The sequence below is a fragment of the Dendropsophus ebraccatus genome, chromosome 1 (genome assembly GCF_027789765.1).
Source record: "Dendropsophus ebraccatus isolate aDenEbr1 chromosome 1, aDenEbr1.pat, whole genome shotgun sequence".
NCBI classification, from domain to species: domain Eukaryota; kingdom Metazoa; phylum Chordata; class Amphibia; order Anura; family Hylidae; genus Dendropsophus; species Dendropsophus ebraccatus.
The window spans coordinates 12,508,556-12,529,865 of record NC_091454.1 but is presented as its reverse complement, the minus strand read 5'-3'; the positions used below and the strand labels follow the sequence as shown (position 1 = coordinate 12,529,865).

At 45.0% G+C, this 21,310-nt stretch overlaps 2 protein-coding genes across 2 annotated transcripts in view; one reads left to right on the top strand and one right to left on the bottom strand.

Moving 5' to 3' along the window:
* The first annotated feature begins 8,323 nt into the window (after nucleotides 1–8,323).
* On the top strand, nucleotides 8,324–14,798 carry LOC138772115 (hemagglutinin/amebocyte aggregation factor-like). Its single transcript, XM_069952267.1, has 5 exons — nucleotides 8,324–8,513; nucleotides 12,414–12,489; nucleotides 13,394–13,582; nucleotides 13,827–13,979; nucleotides 14,610–14,798. Exons 1-5 carry the CDS (start codon nucleotides 8,456–8,458, stop codon nucleotides 14,647–14,649), a joined length of 516 nt encoding a protein of 171 aa, XP_069808368.1. The 5' UTR covers nucleotides 8,324–8,455; the 3' UTR covers nucleotides 14,650–14,798.
* Nucleotides 14,799–18,596: 3,798 nt separating this feature from the next.
* The window catches only part of LOC138788976 (E3 ubiquitin/ISG15 ligase TRIM25-like), a 22,891-nt gene continuing 20,177 nt past the window's right edge, over nucleotides 18,597–21,310 (bottom strand). Inside the window, exons 3-5 of the mRNA XM_069967434.1 lie at nucleotides 20,369–20,557; nucleotides 19,964–20,116; nucleotides 18,597–18,799 (exon numbers count right to left, since the gene is read on the bottom strand). Coding sequence (XP_069823535.1) covers nucleotides 18,763–18,799; nucleotides 19,964–20,116; nucleotides 20,369–20,557 — 379 coding nt within the window. The 3' untranslated portion in view covers nucleotides 18,597–18,762. The remainder of the gene's footprint in view (nucleotides 18,800–19,963; nucleotides 20,117–20,368; nucleotides 20,558–21,310) is intronic.

Genomic DNA, 21,310 nt, shown 5'->3' with positions numbered 1-21,310 from the left:
ATCGCAGAGGGGTGATCCCTGCTTTCTTCCGGGACTCAGTGCCACAATGCCGCTGATCCCGACTCAGTATCGGTACTAGATTGCTCTAGGCTTCACCATTGTAATCAAGCACTGATCTCATTGATCAATGCAGTATATGTATACTGCGTTGATCTACATGAGAAATCAGTAAAGTGTATGTTGGTGTCCCTATTTAATATTAAAAATCCCATCCCATATTCACAGTTTAAATTTCCCTCATTTTATCAAAATAAATAAATAACTGAATATATTTGGCATTGCTGCGTGCGGAATCACCCGAACTATTAAATTATAGCATTCCTGATCTTGCACGGTAAACGGCATAAACGCAGAAAAAAAAATCAAAGTACAAAATTGCAAAGTACAAAGTACAAAGTTGCATATGCGCAAGCAAGGTACCGATAGAAAGTACAGATTATGCCGCAAAAAATAAATTGAATGAATGAATGAATGAATGAATGACAATCCAAATTACCTAAGCAGATACCAGCACATGCCATGTCCTTCGTCTGCGGAACTTTCAGGTTTGGCGCCACATGACAACGTGGGGTGTCATGTGAAAAATGCCGTAACCAGGGCACCGTCCATGCACATGCGTACTAATGGAAGCAGGCAGTGCAATATGAAGATATTGCAAGTGATATAGAATAAAATAGGGGTGATCGTCATTAATAGAAACAATAACATGAAAGTACATAAGAGACAAATAAAATACCGGTAAGACATACATAAAGGATAAATTATAGCCCCACTAAATAAAATACTATGTCAAACGACAGAAAAAAAGAGATTCACAGCTGATAACTGTTGGTAACCACGAACTGAAATAAACATTGTACATAAAGAAAAAGAAAAAAGGAAATAAAATTAATCAATTATGTGAACAATAATATAAAACATGTAAAAAAGTGAAAGCAGAAAAATATATATAAAAAGTGCAAGTGCACTGACATAAAGTGCGCCATGGTGATAGTGCCAAAAAATAATAATAATAATAATAATCATGTAAAGTGCAAGAAAAAAAGAAAACCAAACAAACACATACAAACAATTAGTACAGATATATATTCTTGTAAACATAGATGACATGAATGAAAGGACAACAATAAAGACCCTATTACCTATTACCGTTACGGCCGATAATCGTCTGGTGTAATAGAAGACAACGATCAGCCGGCATGAACCATGTGTGTGTGTGTGGGAGGGGCAGGGGGTCAATTTTACCACACAAATAATTCTTTATCTGGTTTCTCAGCATATTTCGGGGGAAAAATTTGCTCCGTCATTGCAAAATGCAATTGGTGTCTCAAAAAATAAGGGCTCATGTGAGTCTGTAGGTGAAAAAACTGCAAGTGCTATGGCCTTTTAAGTACAAGGAGAAAAGAATTAAAGCGCAAAACTGAAAATTGGCCGTGTCCTTAAAGGGTTAGTGCATCCAGGCAGTAAAATATTCCTTATTACCTCATCAGAGAGATGCGCTAGTGTGGTAGTACAAGCCCCCGGGGGCACACTCTGGTACTGTGGCTGTGTACTACCCTACATTCCTGCGGCGGTTCCTAGAGTAAAGCGACAACAATCCTAACCCGTTGCACCTCAGGGGCGGAGCTTAAAAATATAGATGGTGATGCTCTTTAAAAGTCTTAAAAAAAGCTTTCTGGTCACCCAGGGCCAAATTAACTTTACCATAGGCCCTGGGCTGTTCACCCAACTTGTCCACCCTCTAACAACCCACCCACCACACACACACTTTAATTATGGCAACACTAAAGTAGTGTTCACAGTATGAAATAAGTAACATATAGTCATATATACCGTGTACCTGTAAAGTTTTAAGAAGAAAATGATTATCAGGCAGCTCCGCGCTCAATCGTCATTTTCCAAAGTGCTTCCATTTTGAATCTTAGGTACCTTAATGGAGGCGCCGTTGTCTCCGCTCCCTGCTGTTTGTATCTGTGAATTAGGAGGCGGTGCTTCCTGATCCATCTCCATAGCAACCATCTCCCAGTGTAATGTATATATGTGGTGCATAGCTGGAGACTATGGAAACGGAGTAGAAAGGGCCATTTCCTAATACACAGGTATGAACAGCTGGCAGAGGAGACAACGACACCTCCATTAAGGTATTTCTGCTGCAAATTTAAAATGGAAGTAATTTGCCTTCATGTAATGTGTCTTTGATCTTGTAATGTTCCTGTTTGTAGTAGAAGCAGTAAGGCTGAGGGCAGTAGTAGCTGTAGAGCTGGTGGTAGTAGTAGCTGTAGAGCTGGGAAAAGTAGTAGCTGTAAAGCTGGGAGTAGTAGCAGTAGGGATTGGGGTAGTAGTGCATTGTCCCAGAACAGAGGTTTTCTCTAATTTCTCCAAAAAGTGTATATTTACATCTGGATCTGTCTATATTCTATTGTCTCTGTTCTGGAAAGATAGTCCCACTGCAAACTGATTATATTATGTCATCCCTCTCAGTATTCAGGTCTGCTATTTCACTTATTTCTTATGCATATTCAGTTATCAGTGCCTAATGGTGTGATGATGCAATGGCTTGGTGAGTCATGTGACTTGTCCCCGGCTGCCATAGTAACCCCAATAGCCGTCGAGCTTTGGCTGGGGATGCTATGTCACTTCCTGTCTACCTGGGTTCTTCTCTCCACCTTCAGGGGAGAAGGGTGTGTTTTGCTGCTGCTCCTGTGATACAGGGCCGCAACTCCGTGGTACCTGCTCCTGTACTGACCAGAAGTGCTCCGGTCCAGTCAGGACCTGGTTTTCCCCTTATTCTCAAGATTCTCCAAGATTCTCATCTCTAACAAAGATCTGGGTGTCGCTCTTCAGTCACTACTCTCATCATCTACTATCATCAACCGCAAGTGTTTATTTCAACTCCATTCCACCCAGTATCATATCTCCGGCACTACTACTCCCACCATTCAGTCTCCTTGCTCAAAGTAACGCTATCATCACAGCCTATTGCAGCATCACCCATTACTCCGTTATACTCAAGTAATATTCAAGTCTGCCTCAATCCTGGTTGCATCCAGAGACACTGTTGCTATTGACTATCACTGTTATAATAAATGCACAACTACCGTTGTTTCTGAACCCTGGTTATTGGTCTAGTTATAGCATGGTCAGGTCCCCGTGGGTCAGTCAGCTCCCCTCGTGCCTATACCGTGACATAACATCTGGCAACTGGCTGCCCGGGTCCTACCCAGTACTACCACCTACTACTACTCTCAGCGGGAGGCCCCAGCACAGTAGTAGCAGTAGGGCTGAGGGTAGTAGCTATAGGGCTGGGGTAGTAGTAGCAGTAGGGATGAGGATAGTAGTGGCTGTAGGGCACAAGTAGGATGGGAGTAGTAGTAGCAGTAGGGCTGGGGTAGTAGTAGCAGTAGGGCTGGGAGTAATATCTGTATGGCTGGAAGTAGTAGTATCTGTAGGGCTGGGGGTAGTAGTAGCAGTAGGACTGGGGGTAGTAGTAGCAGTAGGACTGGGGGTAGTAGTAGCTGTAGAGTGGGAGAAGTAGTAACTGTAGGGCTGGGAGAAGTAGTAGCAGTAAAGCTGGGAGTAGTAGTAGTAGGGCTGGGGATAGTAGTGGCTGTAGGGCAGGGGGTAGTAAAAGCAGTACGGCTGAGGGTAGTAGCTGTAGGGCTGGTGGTAGTAGTAGCAGTAGGGCTTGGGTAGTAGCAGCTGTAGGGCTGGGGGTAGTAGTAGCTGTAGGGCTGGGAGCAGTAGTAGCAGTAGGGCTGGGAGTAGTAGTAGCTGTAGGGCTGGGAGAAGTATTAGCTGTAGGGCTGGGAGTAGTAGTAGCAGTAGGGCTGGGAGTAGTAGTAGCAGTAGGGCTGTGAGAAGTATTAGCTGTAGGGCTGTGAGTAGTAGTAGCTGTAGGGCTGGGGTAGTAGTAACAGTAGGGCTGTGAGTAATAGCTGTAGGGCTGGGAGTAGTAGTAGCAGTAGGGCTGGGAGTAGTAGTAGCTGTAGGGCTGGGAGAAGTATTAGCTGTAGGGCTGGGAGTAGTAGTAGCAGTAGGGCTGGGAGTAGTAGTAGCAGTAGGGCTACAGTAGTAATAGCTGTAGGGCTGGGAGAAGTATTAGCTGTAGGGCTGGGAGAAGTATTAGCTGTAGGGCTGTGAATAGTATTAGCTGTAGGGCTGGGGTAGTAGCTGTAGGGCTGGGGTAGTAGTAACAGTAGGGCTGTGAGTAATAGCTGTAGGGCTGGGAGTAGTAGTAGTTCTAGGGCTCTTTATTTCTCCTGCTCCTCCCAATGATCTTCCTCCTCAGGGCCCAGCTACTGCTTCAGGTGTGATCCTCTGTGCTGGCATAGTGAGGTAGCAAGGGGACGGGCCTGATCACAACCGCGAACGCTATAGCTACGCCACTGAACAAGTGTGTGTGTGTGGGGGGGGGGGCCTGAAACAAGTGGGCCCAGTGCAAATACACAATTTGTTTTCTGGTAAAAGTGGCCCTAACATACACACACACACTGCCCCCATGAACATGCTCTCTTGTGTCCCTCCCCTTTCCGCAAACTGGTCATCCTGTCCCCCCCTTCCCACCACACTTGTCACCCTTTACTCCCTGCGGGGTGTCCCCACCCCAGACTGATCCCACGGGCACCCCTTCCCCTCCCCCCTTTCCCCTTGTCCTACCCCTTTTTTCTCTGGTTATACCAAAGTTTGGTTCCATCAGGCTCAGATTACAGTACTGAATATGGACTTTGTCTTCCCCTCAGGCCATTTTTCCTGATAGGAACCTATAGTTTGGTTACTTTTCCAAACTATTTGTGAAAGTAATTTGTTATGAGCTTCTCATTCTACTATTCTCGTTCTCGTTTTCCAATACTCTCCTATATAGAAATGTTTGTTATAGTTTTTTTTGTGTGAAAAACTTAATAAAAAAAAATGGCCTGCATGGCAGAGTTTCAAGACAAAAACCACGGCTGAGAAAAAAGAACATAAAGGCTTGTCTCAGTATTGCCTGAAAAGATCTTGATCATCCCCAAGACTTTTTGAAGAAGAAGACTTACGAGACAAAAGTTGAACTTTTTGGAAGGTTTAAGTCCCATTACATCTGGTGTAGAAGCAACACAGCATTTCAGAAAAGGGACATCATACCAAGAGTAGAACACGGAGGTGGTAGTGTGTAGTGTGGTGGTCCGAGGCTGTTTTGCTGCTTCAGGACCTAAAAGACTTGCTGTGATAAATGGAGCCATGAATTCTGACGTCTACCAACAAGTTCCGAAGGAGAATGTCCGGACATCTGTTAGTGACCTCAAGCCTGAACACACTTGGATTATGCAGCAGGACAATGATCCAAAACACACCAGCAAGTCCACCTCTGAATGGCTTGAGAAAAGTTAAATTAAGACTTTGGGGGTGGCCAAGTCAAAGTCCTGACCTTAATCCAATGCTGTGTCATGACCTTAAGAAATCGCTGCAATGTGGGTGAATGACAACAATTCTGCAAAAATGAGAGGGACAGAATTCCTCCGGTACGTTGTAAAATATGCAAAATAACCCTCCAGAGACACCATTACAGGTCTCAACGTAGTGAGCCAGCCAGACCTCCGGGAAGGAACAACCAAGGCAAGGAATGTCTCCAGTCAAGGAAACCACCCAAGCAAGGTATCCATCCACAGACAGCTGTTTCGGGGTATTTGCCCCTCATCAGTGTGAGTAGGTTTCTGGCTAGTGGGAGCAATGCTAGTAAGTGCATGCAAAGAGATGTAATTGACCTCAGGGAGATCAACCAAAAACACCACAGAGACACCATCACAGGTCTTGACGTGAGTGTATTCTAGGACATTACCCCCAGGGAAATCAAATATGCAAAAGAACACTACAGAGACACCATTACAGGTCTCAACGCAGGGAGCTAGCCAGACCTTCCCTCCGGGAAGGAACAACCAAGCCAAGGAATGTCTCCAGTCAAGAAAACCACCTAAGCACGGTATCCCACTCCCACTAGCCAGAAAACTCCACACTGATGAGGGGCAAATACCCCCAAACAGCTGTCTGTGGATGGATACCTTGCTTGGGTGGTTTCCTTGACGGGAGACATTCCTTGGCTTGGTCTGGCTAGCTCACTACATTGAGACCTGTAATGGTGTCTCTGTAGTGTTCTTTTGCATATTTGATTTCCCAGGGGGCAATGTCTCTGTGGTGTTTTTGGTTGATCTCCCTGAGGTCAACCATCATCTCTTTGAACGTTGTAAAATAATTGTTGTCCGTTATCACAGTTGATGCTGCTAAGAGCAGCCCAACCATTTATTAGGTTTAGTTTTCTTTTGATCACTTTTTCCCCTTAATAATAAAGACCTTCTTGTGTTACTTGTGTTATGTTTGTCTAATTCTTAAATTTGCTGATCTGAGACTTTTTAAGTGTGACAAACATCCAAAAGATTATGAAATCAGGAAGGGTGGCAAATACTTATTTAGACCCTTGTACACATCCTTGCCCGGTTATCTCAAATAAGGAACTACGAGACTACACCTATAGTTCTTGCCAATGTATTTTCAGCTGAATACTGACTTTGTACAGAGCAAGTTCTGCAGAAAAGTTGCAACCTCACTTTTTAGGGTAAAAAGCAACCTAAGCAGTATATGACTGTAAGGTTATTTAGTGTACCATCTTTTTAATATAAAACATGAGATTGTGGGCAGGGCCGGCTTCAGGGTTTTGCAGGCCCTTGGGTGACAGAGCCTCATCCCCCTTATCCATCCATCCACTATGCACAATCACTTGAGACACCACTAACATACACAAACACACATTACTGACTCACACACACACACACACACACACACACATTACTGACACACACACACACACACACACATTACTGACACACACACACACTTACTGACACACACACACTGACTGACACACATTCCTGACTGCAACATACATTACCGACTCACAAACATCACTTACTGACTGACACACATTACTGACTGACACACATAACTGACACACACACATACAGACAGCACTTACAGCTGAGTCTTTTCTCTCTTCCTCTCTGCCCTGCCGATCTCCACACTGTAGTATTGAGGACCTGTGGGTCATGTGATCAGGTCCTTCATCTGCCTTTCTCTCTCAAAGATTATGCTCTTTCTCTGTCTTCTGATGTTCAGCCCCTCACCCTGCACTACAGTGAGTGGGCTGATCAGAACACTGGGCCCCCCTCCCTCTTTGAGCCCCTGAAGGCGCTGGGGCCCCGGCACTTGCCTGGGTAAGCCCTGTGCTGACGCTGGCCCTGATGGTGGGGGCTCTGACTGATGGGTCCCTTTTCCCTATCTATAATTTCTTTTACATAGTTAATAAGGTTGAAAAAAGTTTAACCTATAACCCTACTGTGTTGATCCAGAGGAAGGCAAAAACACTCATGAGGTAGATGCCAATTGCTCCATCTCAGTCTCAGTACGGTAACTCATCCATTTCCTTAATGACTGTAACGCCTGGAGTAGTGGATCCACTGGACCGTCACTAGCGATGGCACTAACCTCACCAGGGAGCGGAGTCTAAGGGGCCGCTGGTTTTCACCTGGTTTTCACCTGGTTTCCCCAGGTCGCTACCCCTGGCTTGGTTGCTAGTGACGACAGGCGAGGCGTGGCACGAGGTAAGGCGCCCCCCGGGGCCGAACTAGTAGCAGCGCCAGGTCACAGTACATGGACCCCGGCAGCTGCATGGAGAGGTCGCGGCGGCGGTCCGGAGCACGGGATGCCGCCGCGGCCGTGACAATGGCCTCTTTTTCTGGAGTGATAACCTGCTAAATCAGGCCAATTTGGGCAGATATCTCTCCCTGTAATAAAAAAAACCCCAATTGGCCGAAGAGCTGATTATTAGCTGATCGGTGGCAACCGTGTGCAAGATACAGGGAGCAGTAAGCCGGGGAGCATGGTCAGGTAGAAATAATTTATTTAGTTTATTAAGTTTATTACTTTCGCTGTAAGCCTAGGGCTGCACGGACATCGGTAACGATGTCTGTGCACCCCTTACTGCAGGATAATTGAGGCATTTAACAAGCTCTGTAAGCGGGCGCTGATCAGTGCTTGCTCACTGTGTTAATACCGCCCTAAGGGTCCTTTTACACCTTAAGATTCTCGGACACCCATCAGCCGAGGAGCAGTCATTTTCCCACTTTTCAGATGAGCTCTGACACTTTTACACAGGTCGACTATCGACGCAATCAACGTTTCTAGGAACGCTCATTGACGATTATCGACCCCTGTAAAAAACCTTGTAGTATGCATGCCGTATAAGTACAAAAACATTCTTGAACTTAAGAAGGAAGGAAACCAACAATTCCCACCAATCAGAAAGAAGAGCTTCTGGACTCCGACCACTTGCACTCTATATAACCCCTGAGGAACCCTGCAGAACAGTCAGAGATCTCAGGACCTTGAGGACTCTCCACAACTTCCCTCACCATACTCAGCTTCAGACATGAAGTTACTACTCGTTTTGTTGATGTGCGCCACCTCATCCTTAGCGGGACGTATCGGTAAGGATTAAAAATTCTCTAGCAACCTTATTAACTATTTAAATACAGTCTATGAAGTCAACACTTTAGGAAATCGGGGAAAACATCGGCTACAAGGTTTAAGCTTTTTACCTCCTTTCCTCCTGTAGTTCTAAAACTTTTGATTTTTATATTACTATTTGTTTTTTCTCATTTTTCTGTCGACATTTTTTTTGCAGGATAAGTCTTACTTTTTGGGGTTCATATAACTTATTGGTTTAGTTTTATTATTACTTTTTTATGGGAAAAAAGTGGGAATTTTCTAAACTTTACACCATTGGCCATTCTATTGTTACTCTTTGGGTCCCCACTACTACAGGGTAGGGCTGGGCGATTAATCGAATTAATTCGATTAATTCGCCCAGAATTTGAGAATCGATTTGAATTTTTTGGAAAATCGAAAATCGATTTTCCCAAAAAATCATTGGATTTGGGCGCGCGGGCGGGCTGCTCGCATCCTCCAGCTACTGAAACAGCGTGAGGAGCGGGAGCGCCCAGCAGCGTCCTATGTCCCCGCCTCTGACCCGCCCCCATAGCCGGACGTGTACGCGCGCTTCCTCCCGGCCGCACATGGAGGTCCCCGGAGGAGGCTTCAGATACTGAAGCATCGGGTGATCGCTGCGGGTGCTGGAGCTGTACAGCAGCGACACTATCACCCGATGCTTCAGTATCTGCAGCCTCCTCCGGGGACCTCCATGTGCGGCCGGGAGGAAGCGCGCGTATATGTCTGGCTATGGGGGCGGGTCCGCTGCGGGGAGTAGTGCGGGCGGGAGGAGAGCGCAAGTGACGGTGGTGTGCGCCCGCGCAGAGCGGGTACACCAGGTATGTTCCCTCCTGCCCCGGTCTGCTCCATGCCCCTGCCGATCTGCCCTATTCTCCCCCCGATCTGCCCCATGCATGTTCCCCAGTGTACCCCATGCCCTTCCCCCCTAGTCTGCTCCATGCTCTTAGCTATGTCCCTGACCCTCATCTTTACCTGTACTACTACTACTACTACACCCCTCATCTTTACCTGTACTACTACTACTGCACCCCTCATCTGTACCTGTACTACTACTACACCAGGCTCATCTATACCTGTACTACTACTACTACTACACCCCTCATCTGTACCTGTACTACTACTACTACACCCCTCATCTTTACCTGTACTACTACTACACTCATCTGTACCTGTACTACTACTACACCTGTACTACTACTGCACCCCTCATCTTTACCTGTACTACTACTACTGCACCCCTCATCTGTTCCTGTATTATTACTGCTACTGCACCCCTCATCTATACCTGTACTACTACTACACCCCTCATCTGTACCTGTACTACTACTACACCCCTCATCTATACCTGTACTACTACTACACCCCTCATCTGTACCTGTACTACTACTACACCCCTCATCTTTACCTGTACTACTACTACACCCCTCATCTTTACCTGTACTACTACTACTACACCCCTCATCTTTACCTGTACTACTACTACTACACTCCTCATCTATACCTGTACTACTACTACACCCCTCATCTGTACCTGTATTACTACTACACCACTCATCTATACCTGTACTACTACTACACCACTCATCTATTCCTGTACTAGTACTACACCCCTCATCTTTACCTGTACTACTACTACACCCCTCATCTTTACCTGTACTACTACTACTACACCCCTCATCTTTACCTGTACTACTACTACACCCCTCATCTTTACCTGTACTACTACTACTACACCCCTCATCTATACCTGTACTACTACTACACCCCTCATCTGTACCTGTACTACTACCACACCCCTCATCTGTACCTGTACTACTACTACTGCACCCCTCATCTGTACCTGTACTACTACACTCCTCATCTGAACCTGTACTACTACTACTACTACACCCCTCATCTGTACTACTACTACACCCCTCATCTATACCTGTACTACTACTACACCCCTCATCTGAACCTGTACTACTACTACACCCCTCATCTTTACCTGTACTACTACTACACCCCTCATCTTTACCTGTACTACTACTACACCCCTCATCTGAACCTGTACTACTACTACACCCCTCATCTTTACCTGTACTACTACTACACCCCTCATCTTTACCTGTACTACTACTACACCCCTCATCTATACCTGTACTACTACTACTACACCCCTCATCTATACCTGTACTACTACTACACCCCTCATCTGAACCTGTACTACTACTACTACCACACCCCTCATCTGTACCTGTACTACTACTACTACACCCCTCATCTGTACTACTACTACACCCCTCATCTATACCTGTACTACTACTACACCCCTCATCTGAACCTGTACTACTACTACACCCCTCATCTTTACCTGTACTACTACTACACCCCTCATCTTTACCTGTACTACTACTACACCCCTCATCTGAACCTGTACTACTACTACACCCCTCATCTTTACCTGTACTACTACTACACCCCTCATCTTTACCTGTACTACTACTACACCCCTCATCTATACCTGTACTACTACTACTACACCCCTCATCTATACCTGTACTACTACTACACCCCTCATCTGAACCTGTACTACTACTACACCCCTCATCTTTACCTGTACTACTACTACACCCCTCATCTTTACCTGTACTACTACTACACCCCTCATCTGAACCTGTACTACTACTACACCCCTCATCTTTACCTGTACTACTACTACACCCCTCATCTTTACCTGTACTACTACTACACCCCTCATCTATACCTGTACTACTACTACTACACCCCTCATCTATACCTGTACTACTACTACTACACCACTCATCTATACCTGTACTACTACTACACCCCTCATCTGTTCCTGTACTACTACTGCACCCCTCATCTGTTCCTGTACTACTACTACTACACCCCTCATCTGTACCTGTACTACTACTACACCCCTCATCTGTTCCTGTACTACTACTACTGCACCCCTCATCTGTACCTGTACTACTACTACTGCACCCCTCATCTGTTCCTGTACTACTACTACTACACCCCTCATCTTTACCTGTACTGCTAATCCCCTCATCTGTACCTGTACTACTACTACACCCCTCATCTGTACTACTACTACTACACCCCTCATCTTTACCTGTACTACTACACTCCTCATCTGTACCTGTACTACTACACCCCTCATCTGTACTACTACTACACCCCTCATCTTTACCTGTACTACTACTACACCCCTCATCTGTACCTGTACTACTACTACACCCCTCATCTTTACCTGCAACCCTACTACTACACCCCTCATCTTTACCTGTACTACTACTACACCCCTCATCTGTACCTGTACTACTACTACTGCACCCCTCATCTGTTCCTGTACTACTACTACTACACCCTTCATCTGTACCACTACTACACCCCTCATCTTTACCTGTACTGCTAATCCCCTCATCTGTACTACTACTAATACACTAGTACATAGGGCACATATTTGGGAAAACTACTTATATGGGGCACACAATGGGCTTGTCTACTACATAGGGGCACGGGAGGAGCACTGTTACACTGGGAAGCAATATGGTTGTTGTCTCAAACGTCTATAAAATAGTTTCTGATGCTGCAGGGAGAAAAATGTCCTGTTTGTTTAGCAAAAAGAGAAAATATCGAGATTTAAATCAAGAATCGTCCAAAATTTAAAAAAAATCGAGATTTAATTTTTTGGCCATATCGCCCAGCCCTACTACAGGGTGTATAAACTGTGTATCTATAGGAACATGACCCATAAAAACGTCCAATACTTTACCTCCAGACCTTCTCTTTTCCCATGCTATGTTACAGTAACGTATATTTATAGAATATTTTTGGTTTTTATGGATAAATGTTTTTTTTTTTTTTTTCAGCACGATGGGCTAACAACTATGATCGTCCTTTTACCGCTCAATGTGGAAATCAGCAAAGTATTTCAATTATTACAAGGTAAGTAAAACCTCAGCCGACTGAGGCTCAAAGTCCTGATTTTGCCTCTTCAAATGTTGTCGGCAAGCGTGTTACGTTAATTTTTTGTGATTTACTGTTTATGACGATTTAACCTCAGACTGGCTCCATGTTAAAGGAGAAATCTGGCCATAACAATTTTTTTTAGCAAGTGCTGGGGAAGATAAAAGAAGTAACATGCTCTTACCTTCCCTGCTCCAGCATACCAGCTCTCGGGTCCCCGCCACTTCCTGGTCCGAGCAGGGACCCGGGTCGTGACTTGTGAGGACTGCTCAGCCAGTCAGCGGCTTTATCTGGGCCTACCTCAGCCGCTGACTGGCTGAGCGGACCTCACAGGCCATGACCTGGGTCCCTGCTCAGACCAGGAAGCAGCCGGAGGACTCAGGGACCAGAGAGGCGGTATGCAGCCACCAGTGCTGGAGCGGGAAGGTAAGCGCATGTTATTTCGGTGGAGGTAAGAGCATGTTAGCGTATAGTTTTTCAATCCATATTATCAGCTCTTTTACAAAAAATACATCTAAAACTCTTTTTTTTTTTGTACTTTTTGAGTAGTTTATTGTAACCTTTTCCCAGATGTTTTTGCAGATACTGACTGTTTTTTGTCATACGGTAAATGGGTTTTTGCAATTTGTAAACCAGTTAGGATCTGGGCTTCAAAATAGACAGAATATAGACCCTTAAAGTGGTTGTCCGGCCAGGACCCCTTTTTTTCCGCTATGGCTAGGGAGGGGGTGGGTGAAAAAATAACACATACTTACCTCCCTGACTTCCCGTACTCCACTGTTCCAGTCCTCAGTGTGCTGACGCTTCCAGGTGCAGGAACATGATCTAATGGGCCGGCTGTAGTCGATTATTATTATTCATGTCTCCCTTTTCGTATCTCCAGTGCACATGATAATTATTACGAGGACCGTCTCTGGGACTTCACCTGCAAGGACACCTTCAGCTCCGCTGCCTCCTGCTTCTGGTCCGGCCATGTCAATGATTTCGACCAGGCAATTGACTTCATATGCCCATTTGGCTCAGTGCTAAGCGGTGCGAGCAGTTACCATGACAACCACAGAGAAGACAGAAGGTAAACCGCAAAGTGGTCACTTAACATGAAATCTTCCCAGGACTTATATATATATTGTACATAACAGTCCTGACTGACTAGTAGACCAGACTAGAAAGAGGCGGGGCTTATGCTGATTTGAATAAAGGTGCATTTCTGAGGGATTCTAAGACGGGAAAGGGCGGAGCTTAAGCTTTTTGAGGTTCAATTGTTTGGGGGTAATGAAATAGAAATGACCAAATCTAACAGGAATTTATATGTACAGGTGGAACTTCTACTGCTGTCTCGGAAATACCCAGGTCAAGCAGAAATGTCAATGGAGCGGATATATGAATGAGTTTGATCAGTACCTAAAATGGATCACCCCTTCAGGTCAATACCTGGTTGGGATTTCCAGCTACCATGACAACTATAGAGAGTACGTATATTATAATGGTATAGCCACACAATATTCTGCCAATCACCCTGCACCCTGGTATAGTGGACCCTATACCATAAACAAACAGGTCCCAAAAGTATTGCCAACCTCTAACATGGTATATGGGATCTTTTGCTGATGGCTGTTTGCAAAGTAATAAAATTATGTTTAACTTCTAAGCTTGGGTTGTAGACATCAGGCTCAGCTGCAGCATGCATGCCTCCTCCACCCCCACCCCCACCCTTCCTTACCTTGTATGATTGATGTACACGGTTCAGTGTTGGAAGCCAAACCTTGCACATCAATTTAGGGCAGGGAAGGGTGGGGAAGGGAGGAGGCATGCATGCTGAAGCTCAGGCCAGCCTCTAGGAGCTTAGATGGTAAACTTAATTGTATAACCTCGCAAATAGCCAGGTATCGTTTTGTTCATCTCCCAGCTATCTGCCTCTGAGCATGATATAAGCTAACAGATTCTCCTTAAAGGGCATCATTATATTTCTGATAAATGGCAATGATACCATTCAGGGTTATGTTGTGATTACAGCCTCAGGATGAGGATCATATTATCGATCACAACCAAACACTGTATTGTGAATTTATACAACCTTATTGTAATAACCTCTTTTCCAGAGACCGACGCTGGAAGTTCTATACATGCCAGAAGGGATGAGCGGCTGTCCTGCGAGTGACGCTTCTCAGAGCTTAAGCTTCGATGTGCGGATTATAATCCTACTCTGGCCTGGCTTCTTATCATATTATCCCTATCTGTGTTCTAGATGGCGACAGCAATGTCTTGAAATTAAAGATTTTTTAAAAATCCTTTTTTTTTGTACTAGAATTATATATTGTTCCTTACAGGAAGCTTCTCCTACATCACATGACTGCAGTACCTGGTGTAAAAATTTAGATTTAGGATGAAGATTTTTGTGGTCACCTTTATTTCAACAAAAACTCTATAGTATTACATACAATTGAATGGAAGAAACATTAAAATATCTTATCAGAGAAAAACGATTCTTTCTTTTCTGATCAGGCATGTTTCTTCCTCCCCTCTCACCCACTATATGCACGCACCATTTTTGTATTTAGACTAGCCATCTTTCAGATAAGGCATTGATAGTTTTTGTTCGCCACCTATAAATGGCACTAGAGGCAGTTTTTCTTTGGGACAAAAGCAAATATGCAAACCTTTTCCCAGAGGCCATTGCCAAACCGGATGTATCTAAGTTTCAAATGCCCAGCAACATTTTCTCACCTTGGGTCAAATGCAAGGGGGGCGGAGGGGGGGTTCGGGTACAGCAAAGTCAGACTTACTGGCCCTAGGGTCCTGGAACAATAGAACTGTAGTGTTGACCCAAAGTGTTCGGGTTTGGCAATGTTCTGTATCCATGTTTTCCACGTCTCCCCAAGGCTGCATCCAACTTCTGCAGCCACAAAGAGTAAAATGCTGAGAATTTAGGTTTGAAGAACGTTTCTCAACCCGAACAGTTTGGCAACTCTTCTCAACACTATAGAACAGTCAATAAAAACCAGAAACATTCGATAAAGTTGAAAACAAATGCAACACTATAGAATGGATTGTGAGGCATACTCTTTGCATATCAGAGTACCTATTTAGAGTGTAATTTGATATGGAACATGATTATAGTGCAGGATTGTGCACTATAATCATTTTTCTAATTTGCTTTTACTAACTAATCTGCTTCTTAGTGAATGTACTGAGCAGTCATAGTCTGTGATCCCGGCCACACCTTAGGTCACTGAGCGTCTAGTTCCGTCCTTAGGCACCAGTAGACAGCACGAGACCCAGTGCAGTAGAATCTACTCTCTATCTCCTAATGCTTAATTATGTGCGGCTCCCAAGGCATCAGGTGCGACTCAATGCTCTAACAGAAGATTAGATGGGCTTCCTTATACAGTATCTCAAGTGGAAATTTATCTTGGCAAGATGGGACCTTCCTTGTATCCACGTTTCCTTTTTGTTTAATATCATCTTTGTTATTTTTTTGTTGATTTGTTCCCAAACACAATGTTAGATAAGAGGATGCAACGTTCAAATGTCACGATGTCCCCCATGGCACCATCTACAGAACTGCTATAAAGTTGAATTATACCAGACTGGGTGTCTCCAGAACCCAATGTGGGGTCATCTTTGGTTGAGTCATTGACCTTTATTGTGAGGAGAAATTAAATGGCTGCCTTGCACCCCTGTTGTCATCTATCTCAACTGGAAAGAATGGATAGCTTGGGTATATATACTTCTGAATGGCTTCCCTCAAATAATAAGAGCCGATCATGATACAGCAGGTCGTTCCCCTTCCGGAGATAATTGCATCATCGGAGGGATAAGGTTCAGAGCCGACACTCGGGTCTCTGCCACCTGAGGCAAACCTCAGGCGGCCGCCCCCTCACTAGCGCCCAAACCAAGCCCCCCCCCCCCCCGCTTGTTCTCAGCAAGCCGAACCCCCTGCCACAGAGACCCGATCGCCACAGTGCACCCCCTCGGCCACTCACCACAGCCAGGAGGGCGAGGAGAGCTGCTGGGTGACATCACGGGAGCCCGGCCGGACGTGGGGACAGCGATGAGCGTGGGCGGCGCCACAGGTGGGTGGCGTCAGGGCTGCTGGGGAAACATTATGCCGCCCCCCCCCGCAGGACCACAGAATCTGCCGCCTGAATCGGAATACTTATTCCGCCTCATGACAGAAGCGGCCCTGATAAGGTTATAGTTATTTGCCGTAATAAGATTCGGTAAATGTTACTTATTATGATGGACATGTTCTCCCCGGTGACTGGATATTGTAGTGATCTTTTGCCAAAACCGACACAGGGAGTTCTCAGACTGGATTTTTTGCCAAAGTCAGAAGTCAGGTTGATCATCTCTATTTTTTTTTTTTAGAAATTGTCAACAGTGTAGTACTGTACATAGTAACTAGAGATGAGAGAACTTTTCAAAAATTTGGTTCAACAAGTTTGCCAAATTTTAAAGCAAAGTTTGGGTTTGTTTGAACCAAACCTTAAACAAACCGCAATAAAACAGCTACATTATTGCAGGGGTTTAGCTGCTTTGGTGCAGTTCAACAAGTCCGCTCATCTATACTTACCTGTCTGCGCTCCCCTAATGTTGCCTGCTGATTGCAGCCGCCTCCACTTCCTAACTGAGACGAGAGTGACAGCCGGCTCAGTCAATCCCTGGCCACGGTGCTGTCACAGTACTATCCTGTCTTAGGTGCTGTCACAGTACTATCCCGTCTTAGGGTAGTATTACACGGGCCGATGGGGGCCAGATAATAACTGTAAACAAGTTTACTCATTTACTGGGCCTATTACACGGCCCGATAATCGTTTAACAAGGGCTGCATGGGCACTGTTACTGATGTCCTTGCAGCCCTTGCTAAACTGCATACATTACCTAACCATGGTCCAGGGCTCCTTTTGCGGTCCTCTTCTCCCCGGGTCCTGCGTGCTGCAGCTTCAGAGCGGCCCGTCTTAGCTGACAGACCTCTCAGCCAATCACTGGCCGGGGGCACCGTGGCCAGTGATTGGCTGAGCCGCCTGACAGCTGAGACAGGCCGCTCTGGAGCTGCAGTGTGCAGGACCCGGGGAGAAGAGGACCGCAAAAGGAGCCCTGGACCATGGTTAGGTAATGTATGCAGTTTTCAAATCGTTCGCAGCTGGTCGTGCACTGCTATTACACGTAGCGATGCGCGGTCGGTGCCCGACAATTATAGGTCCAAACCTGTATCAACGATCAGCCGTAACCCTTGAAGGGCAGGTTGGAAGGAAAAAGTCTCTGCCATTTCTGGTGAGAAGATAGAGTGAGGCAGGTAGATACATCTCTTCATTAAAGGAATGCTTCGGGTGATACAGAGCCCAGACAGACCCTAATAATGTAACAAAGATCCCAGACAGACCCCCATAAAGTGATACAGACCCCCATAATGTGATACAGACCCCCATAATGTGATACACATATCAGTCAGACCCTCATAACTTAATACAGGTCCCAGACGGACCTCCATAATATAATACTGACCCCAGATTTGGAAGGACTATCACAGGATCACATCAAAGGATCAGTACATGATCAGTAATGTAATGTATGTACACAATGACCCCACCAGCAGAATAGTGAGTGCAGTTCTGGAGTATAATACAAGATGTAACTCAGGATCAGTACAGGATCAGTAATGTTATGTATGTACACAGTGACCGCACCAGCAGAATAGTGAGTGCAGCTCTGGAGTATAATACAGGATCAGTAATGTATGTACACAGTGACCCCACCAGCAGAATAGTGAGTGCGGCTCTGGAGATACAGGATGTAACTTAGGATCAGTAATGTTATGTATGTACACAGTGACCCCACCAGCAGAATAGTGAGTGCAGCTCTGGAGTATAATCAAGGATGTAACTCAGGATCAGTACAGGATAAGTATTAGATGCCACTGCTGCACTCACTACTCTGTTAGATGAATCATTCCTGCTTGTTCAGTGTCTGCGCAGAGCTTGTTCTCGCGATTTGCATTCTGGAAAGTGTTGTACTGATAACAGCTGCTACAGACATATAAAATGTGGAAATTATAAGGACCAATAGATATTTCAAGTACAAGTAAACACTTTTTATTTCATCTTTTGTTGTAAGACGTTGTCATCCACAACACAGATAGGAATAACAATACCAGCAGGACACAGGCCGGTCTACGATTATTACTGGCTCATCAGAGCTTACAATCTAAGATCTCTATCTGCTCTGGAGCGCCACCTGCAGGACAGCAGCTCATCACTTTTCACACGTGTAGAACATCCAGCGTCTGTCCCTGAAAAATAACATAGAGGTTGCAGTTTTGTTATATAAAGTAGTAAGACTTTGGGTCAGGCTCATTACTTGGCATTGAGAAGGAATTTAATGGCACCCTAAAAGCATTCTCAAATTGTTGTCCATAGTTCTTGCAGCACTAGGGGGCTCATGCAGAAGGGGGAGGCCTAACCAGAACTTAGGAAGAAGGAGCTCAGCTTAGTTATATGGATTTGTAATTTACTTCTATTTAAAAATCTCCAGTCTTCCAGTACTTATCAGCTGCTGTATGTCCTGCAGGAAGTGGTGTATTCTTGTGCTCTCTGCTGCCACCTCTGTCCATGTCAGGAACTGTCCAGAACAGCAGCAAATCCCCATAGAAAACCTCTCCTGCTCTGGGCAGTTCCTGACATGGACAGAGGTGGCAGCAGAGAGCACTGTGTCAGACTAGAAAAAATACTCTACTTCCTGCAGGACATACAACAGCTAATAAGTACTAGGAGACTGGATATTTTTAAATAGAAGTGAATTTAAGATCTATATAACTTTCTGAAACCAGTTGATTTGAAAGATTTATTTTTTCGCTGGAGTTCCCCTTTAATGGGGTGGCTAAAACCCATGCAGGACTTTCTAATAAAATACTGACCAAAATAAGAACCAGAATGAGTTCCATATACTGAGCAAAATGTGGTGTGTGAACTGTGTGAACTGGGCCTTATTGGACAGAGAAGCATACACTGTATGCCTTGCTGCTCAGTTCATATTCACCCATGAGTGCCCCCCCCAGAGTTATGCTTCATTGTCTTTTTATAGATTTGCTGGGCCAACACTCTGTGCCCTGACCAGCAATTGTCCAAGGAGCAGCACTGTATGCCTCACTGCTCAGTATGTTGTACAGGGGCCCCTTTCATGTCCCTTTTCTTTGCCATGAATTTCACTGAGCAGCCAGGCATACAGTGTATGTATCCTAAGTAACAAATTATATCGTTTTGCCACCATAACTCTGATTATTGCCATGGAGTCTTTTTTTTTTCAGGTGTCTGTACTGGGAGGTAGGTAAAAAAGAAATGACTTGTTCTGCCCTGGCCATATCTATTTCATTCAAAGCAGACTTCCGAATGTGGGTGTGGCTACAGTATGGTTGACAGTGATTGACACTTTGTGTATCATGGTGTAATGTACTTACTGTTTTTCGTTGTTATTGATACTGGCCACCCCAGCCAGGAAACGACCTGTAGGAGTACTCCAAAAAAAGAACTTATCATAGTCATTAACATAATCGGTCCATTCACAGTTGCTCCCGTAATTTATATTTCCTCGACAGCACAAGTAACTCCATCTGGACACGTAAAAAAAATCATGTTAGATCTGGTCATATAAGATTTGTCTTAAAGGAGAGCTCTGGCCTCCTTTCCATAAGTAATAACATATTAAAAAATACTTTTGGCCGGAGTTGTCCTTTAAATCCCGCCTCTAAGCAGTCCGGTTTGCAGGACAGTGCTGGGAAAAATGGGACTGCTGGGAGGGTATGTACAGTATATATGATAATTTCTATGAAGACCTCCCGTTCGGTGACTACCCCACGGTTTACCTTCTGTCTTGTCTTCTGTTGTCATGGTCACTGTACATCCCGCTTAGCACTGATCCAGATGGACATGTGAATTTTAAGGATCTATCCAAAGAATTGGCAAAGCTCGACCAGGTGCAGGATGCGGGTTCGTCAAAAGTGTTCTTACAGCTTAATTCCCACATACGGTCCTCATAATAATTACTGTGTACGCTGGAGATAGGATAAAGAAGATTTATTATTAGAAATTCTTGTCTTACATCATGGCGTGACGTACGGGATCCAAGCCTCCCACTTTATATCCATACTATATCATCATTGTGGAAGTTATGGATACATAGGAGTGCTGCCCCATCGATTACTGATACTTTTGGGGCCTTTTGTATTGGATTGGCCAATTTTTGTGGAGAAGGCTTGCTATAGACAGCATCCAGTAGCATTTCCTGAAAGGGAATTTCTGGTTTTCAATGGAAAAAAAAAACAATTTTTGAAGGGGAACTCCAGGTTTTAAAAATGAAGAGGGGTGTCTGGTTTGTAAAACCCATTTTTAAATATACTATATTAGGCCATGTTCACGCGATGTAAGTTCCCTATTAACTACGGCCGTTGTTGCCGATTTGCAACAATGGGCGTGATTAATAGGAAATTTACGTTGTGCTGCCATCTATGGAATCCCGGCTGGAGTGTATACACATAGTATACACTCCGGCCGGGATTGCTAGCGGACGTACAAAAAACTGTCAGTTTTGTGCTGCCGCTATTCATTGAATATAGGCCACACAAGCCTGACAGGTCACACAATGGAGAGTGCGGATCTGGCCGCACTCTCTATTGTGTTCAATGGTGAATTGGGATGTGGGCGCACACGGATGCGCCCTCATCCCAATTCGGCACAGATGAAGATCATTCGGCCGGTACTGCAGTACCAGCCGGGATGATCTTCAGTAACACCGGCCATTCTGTGAC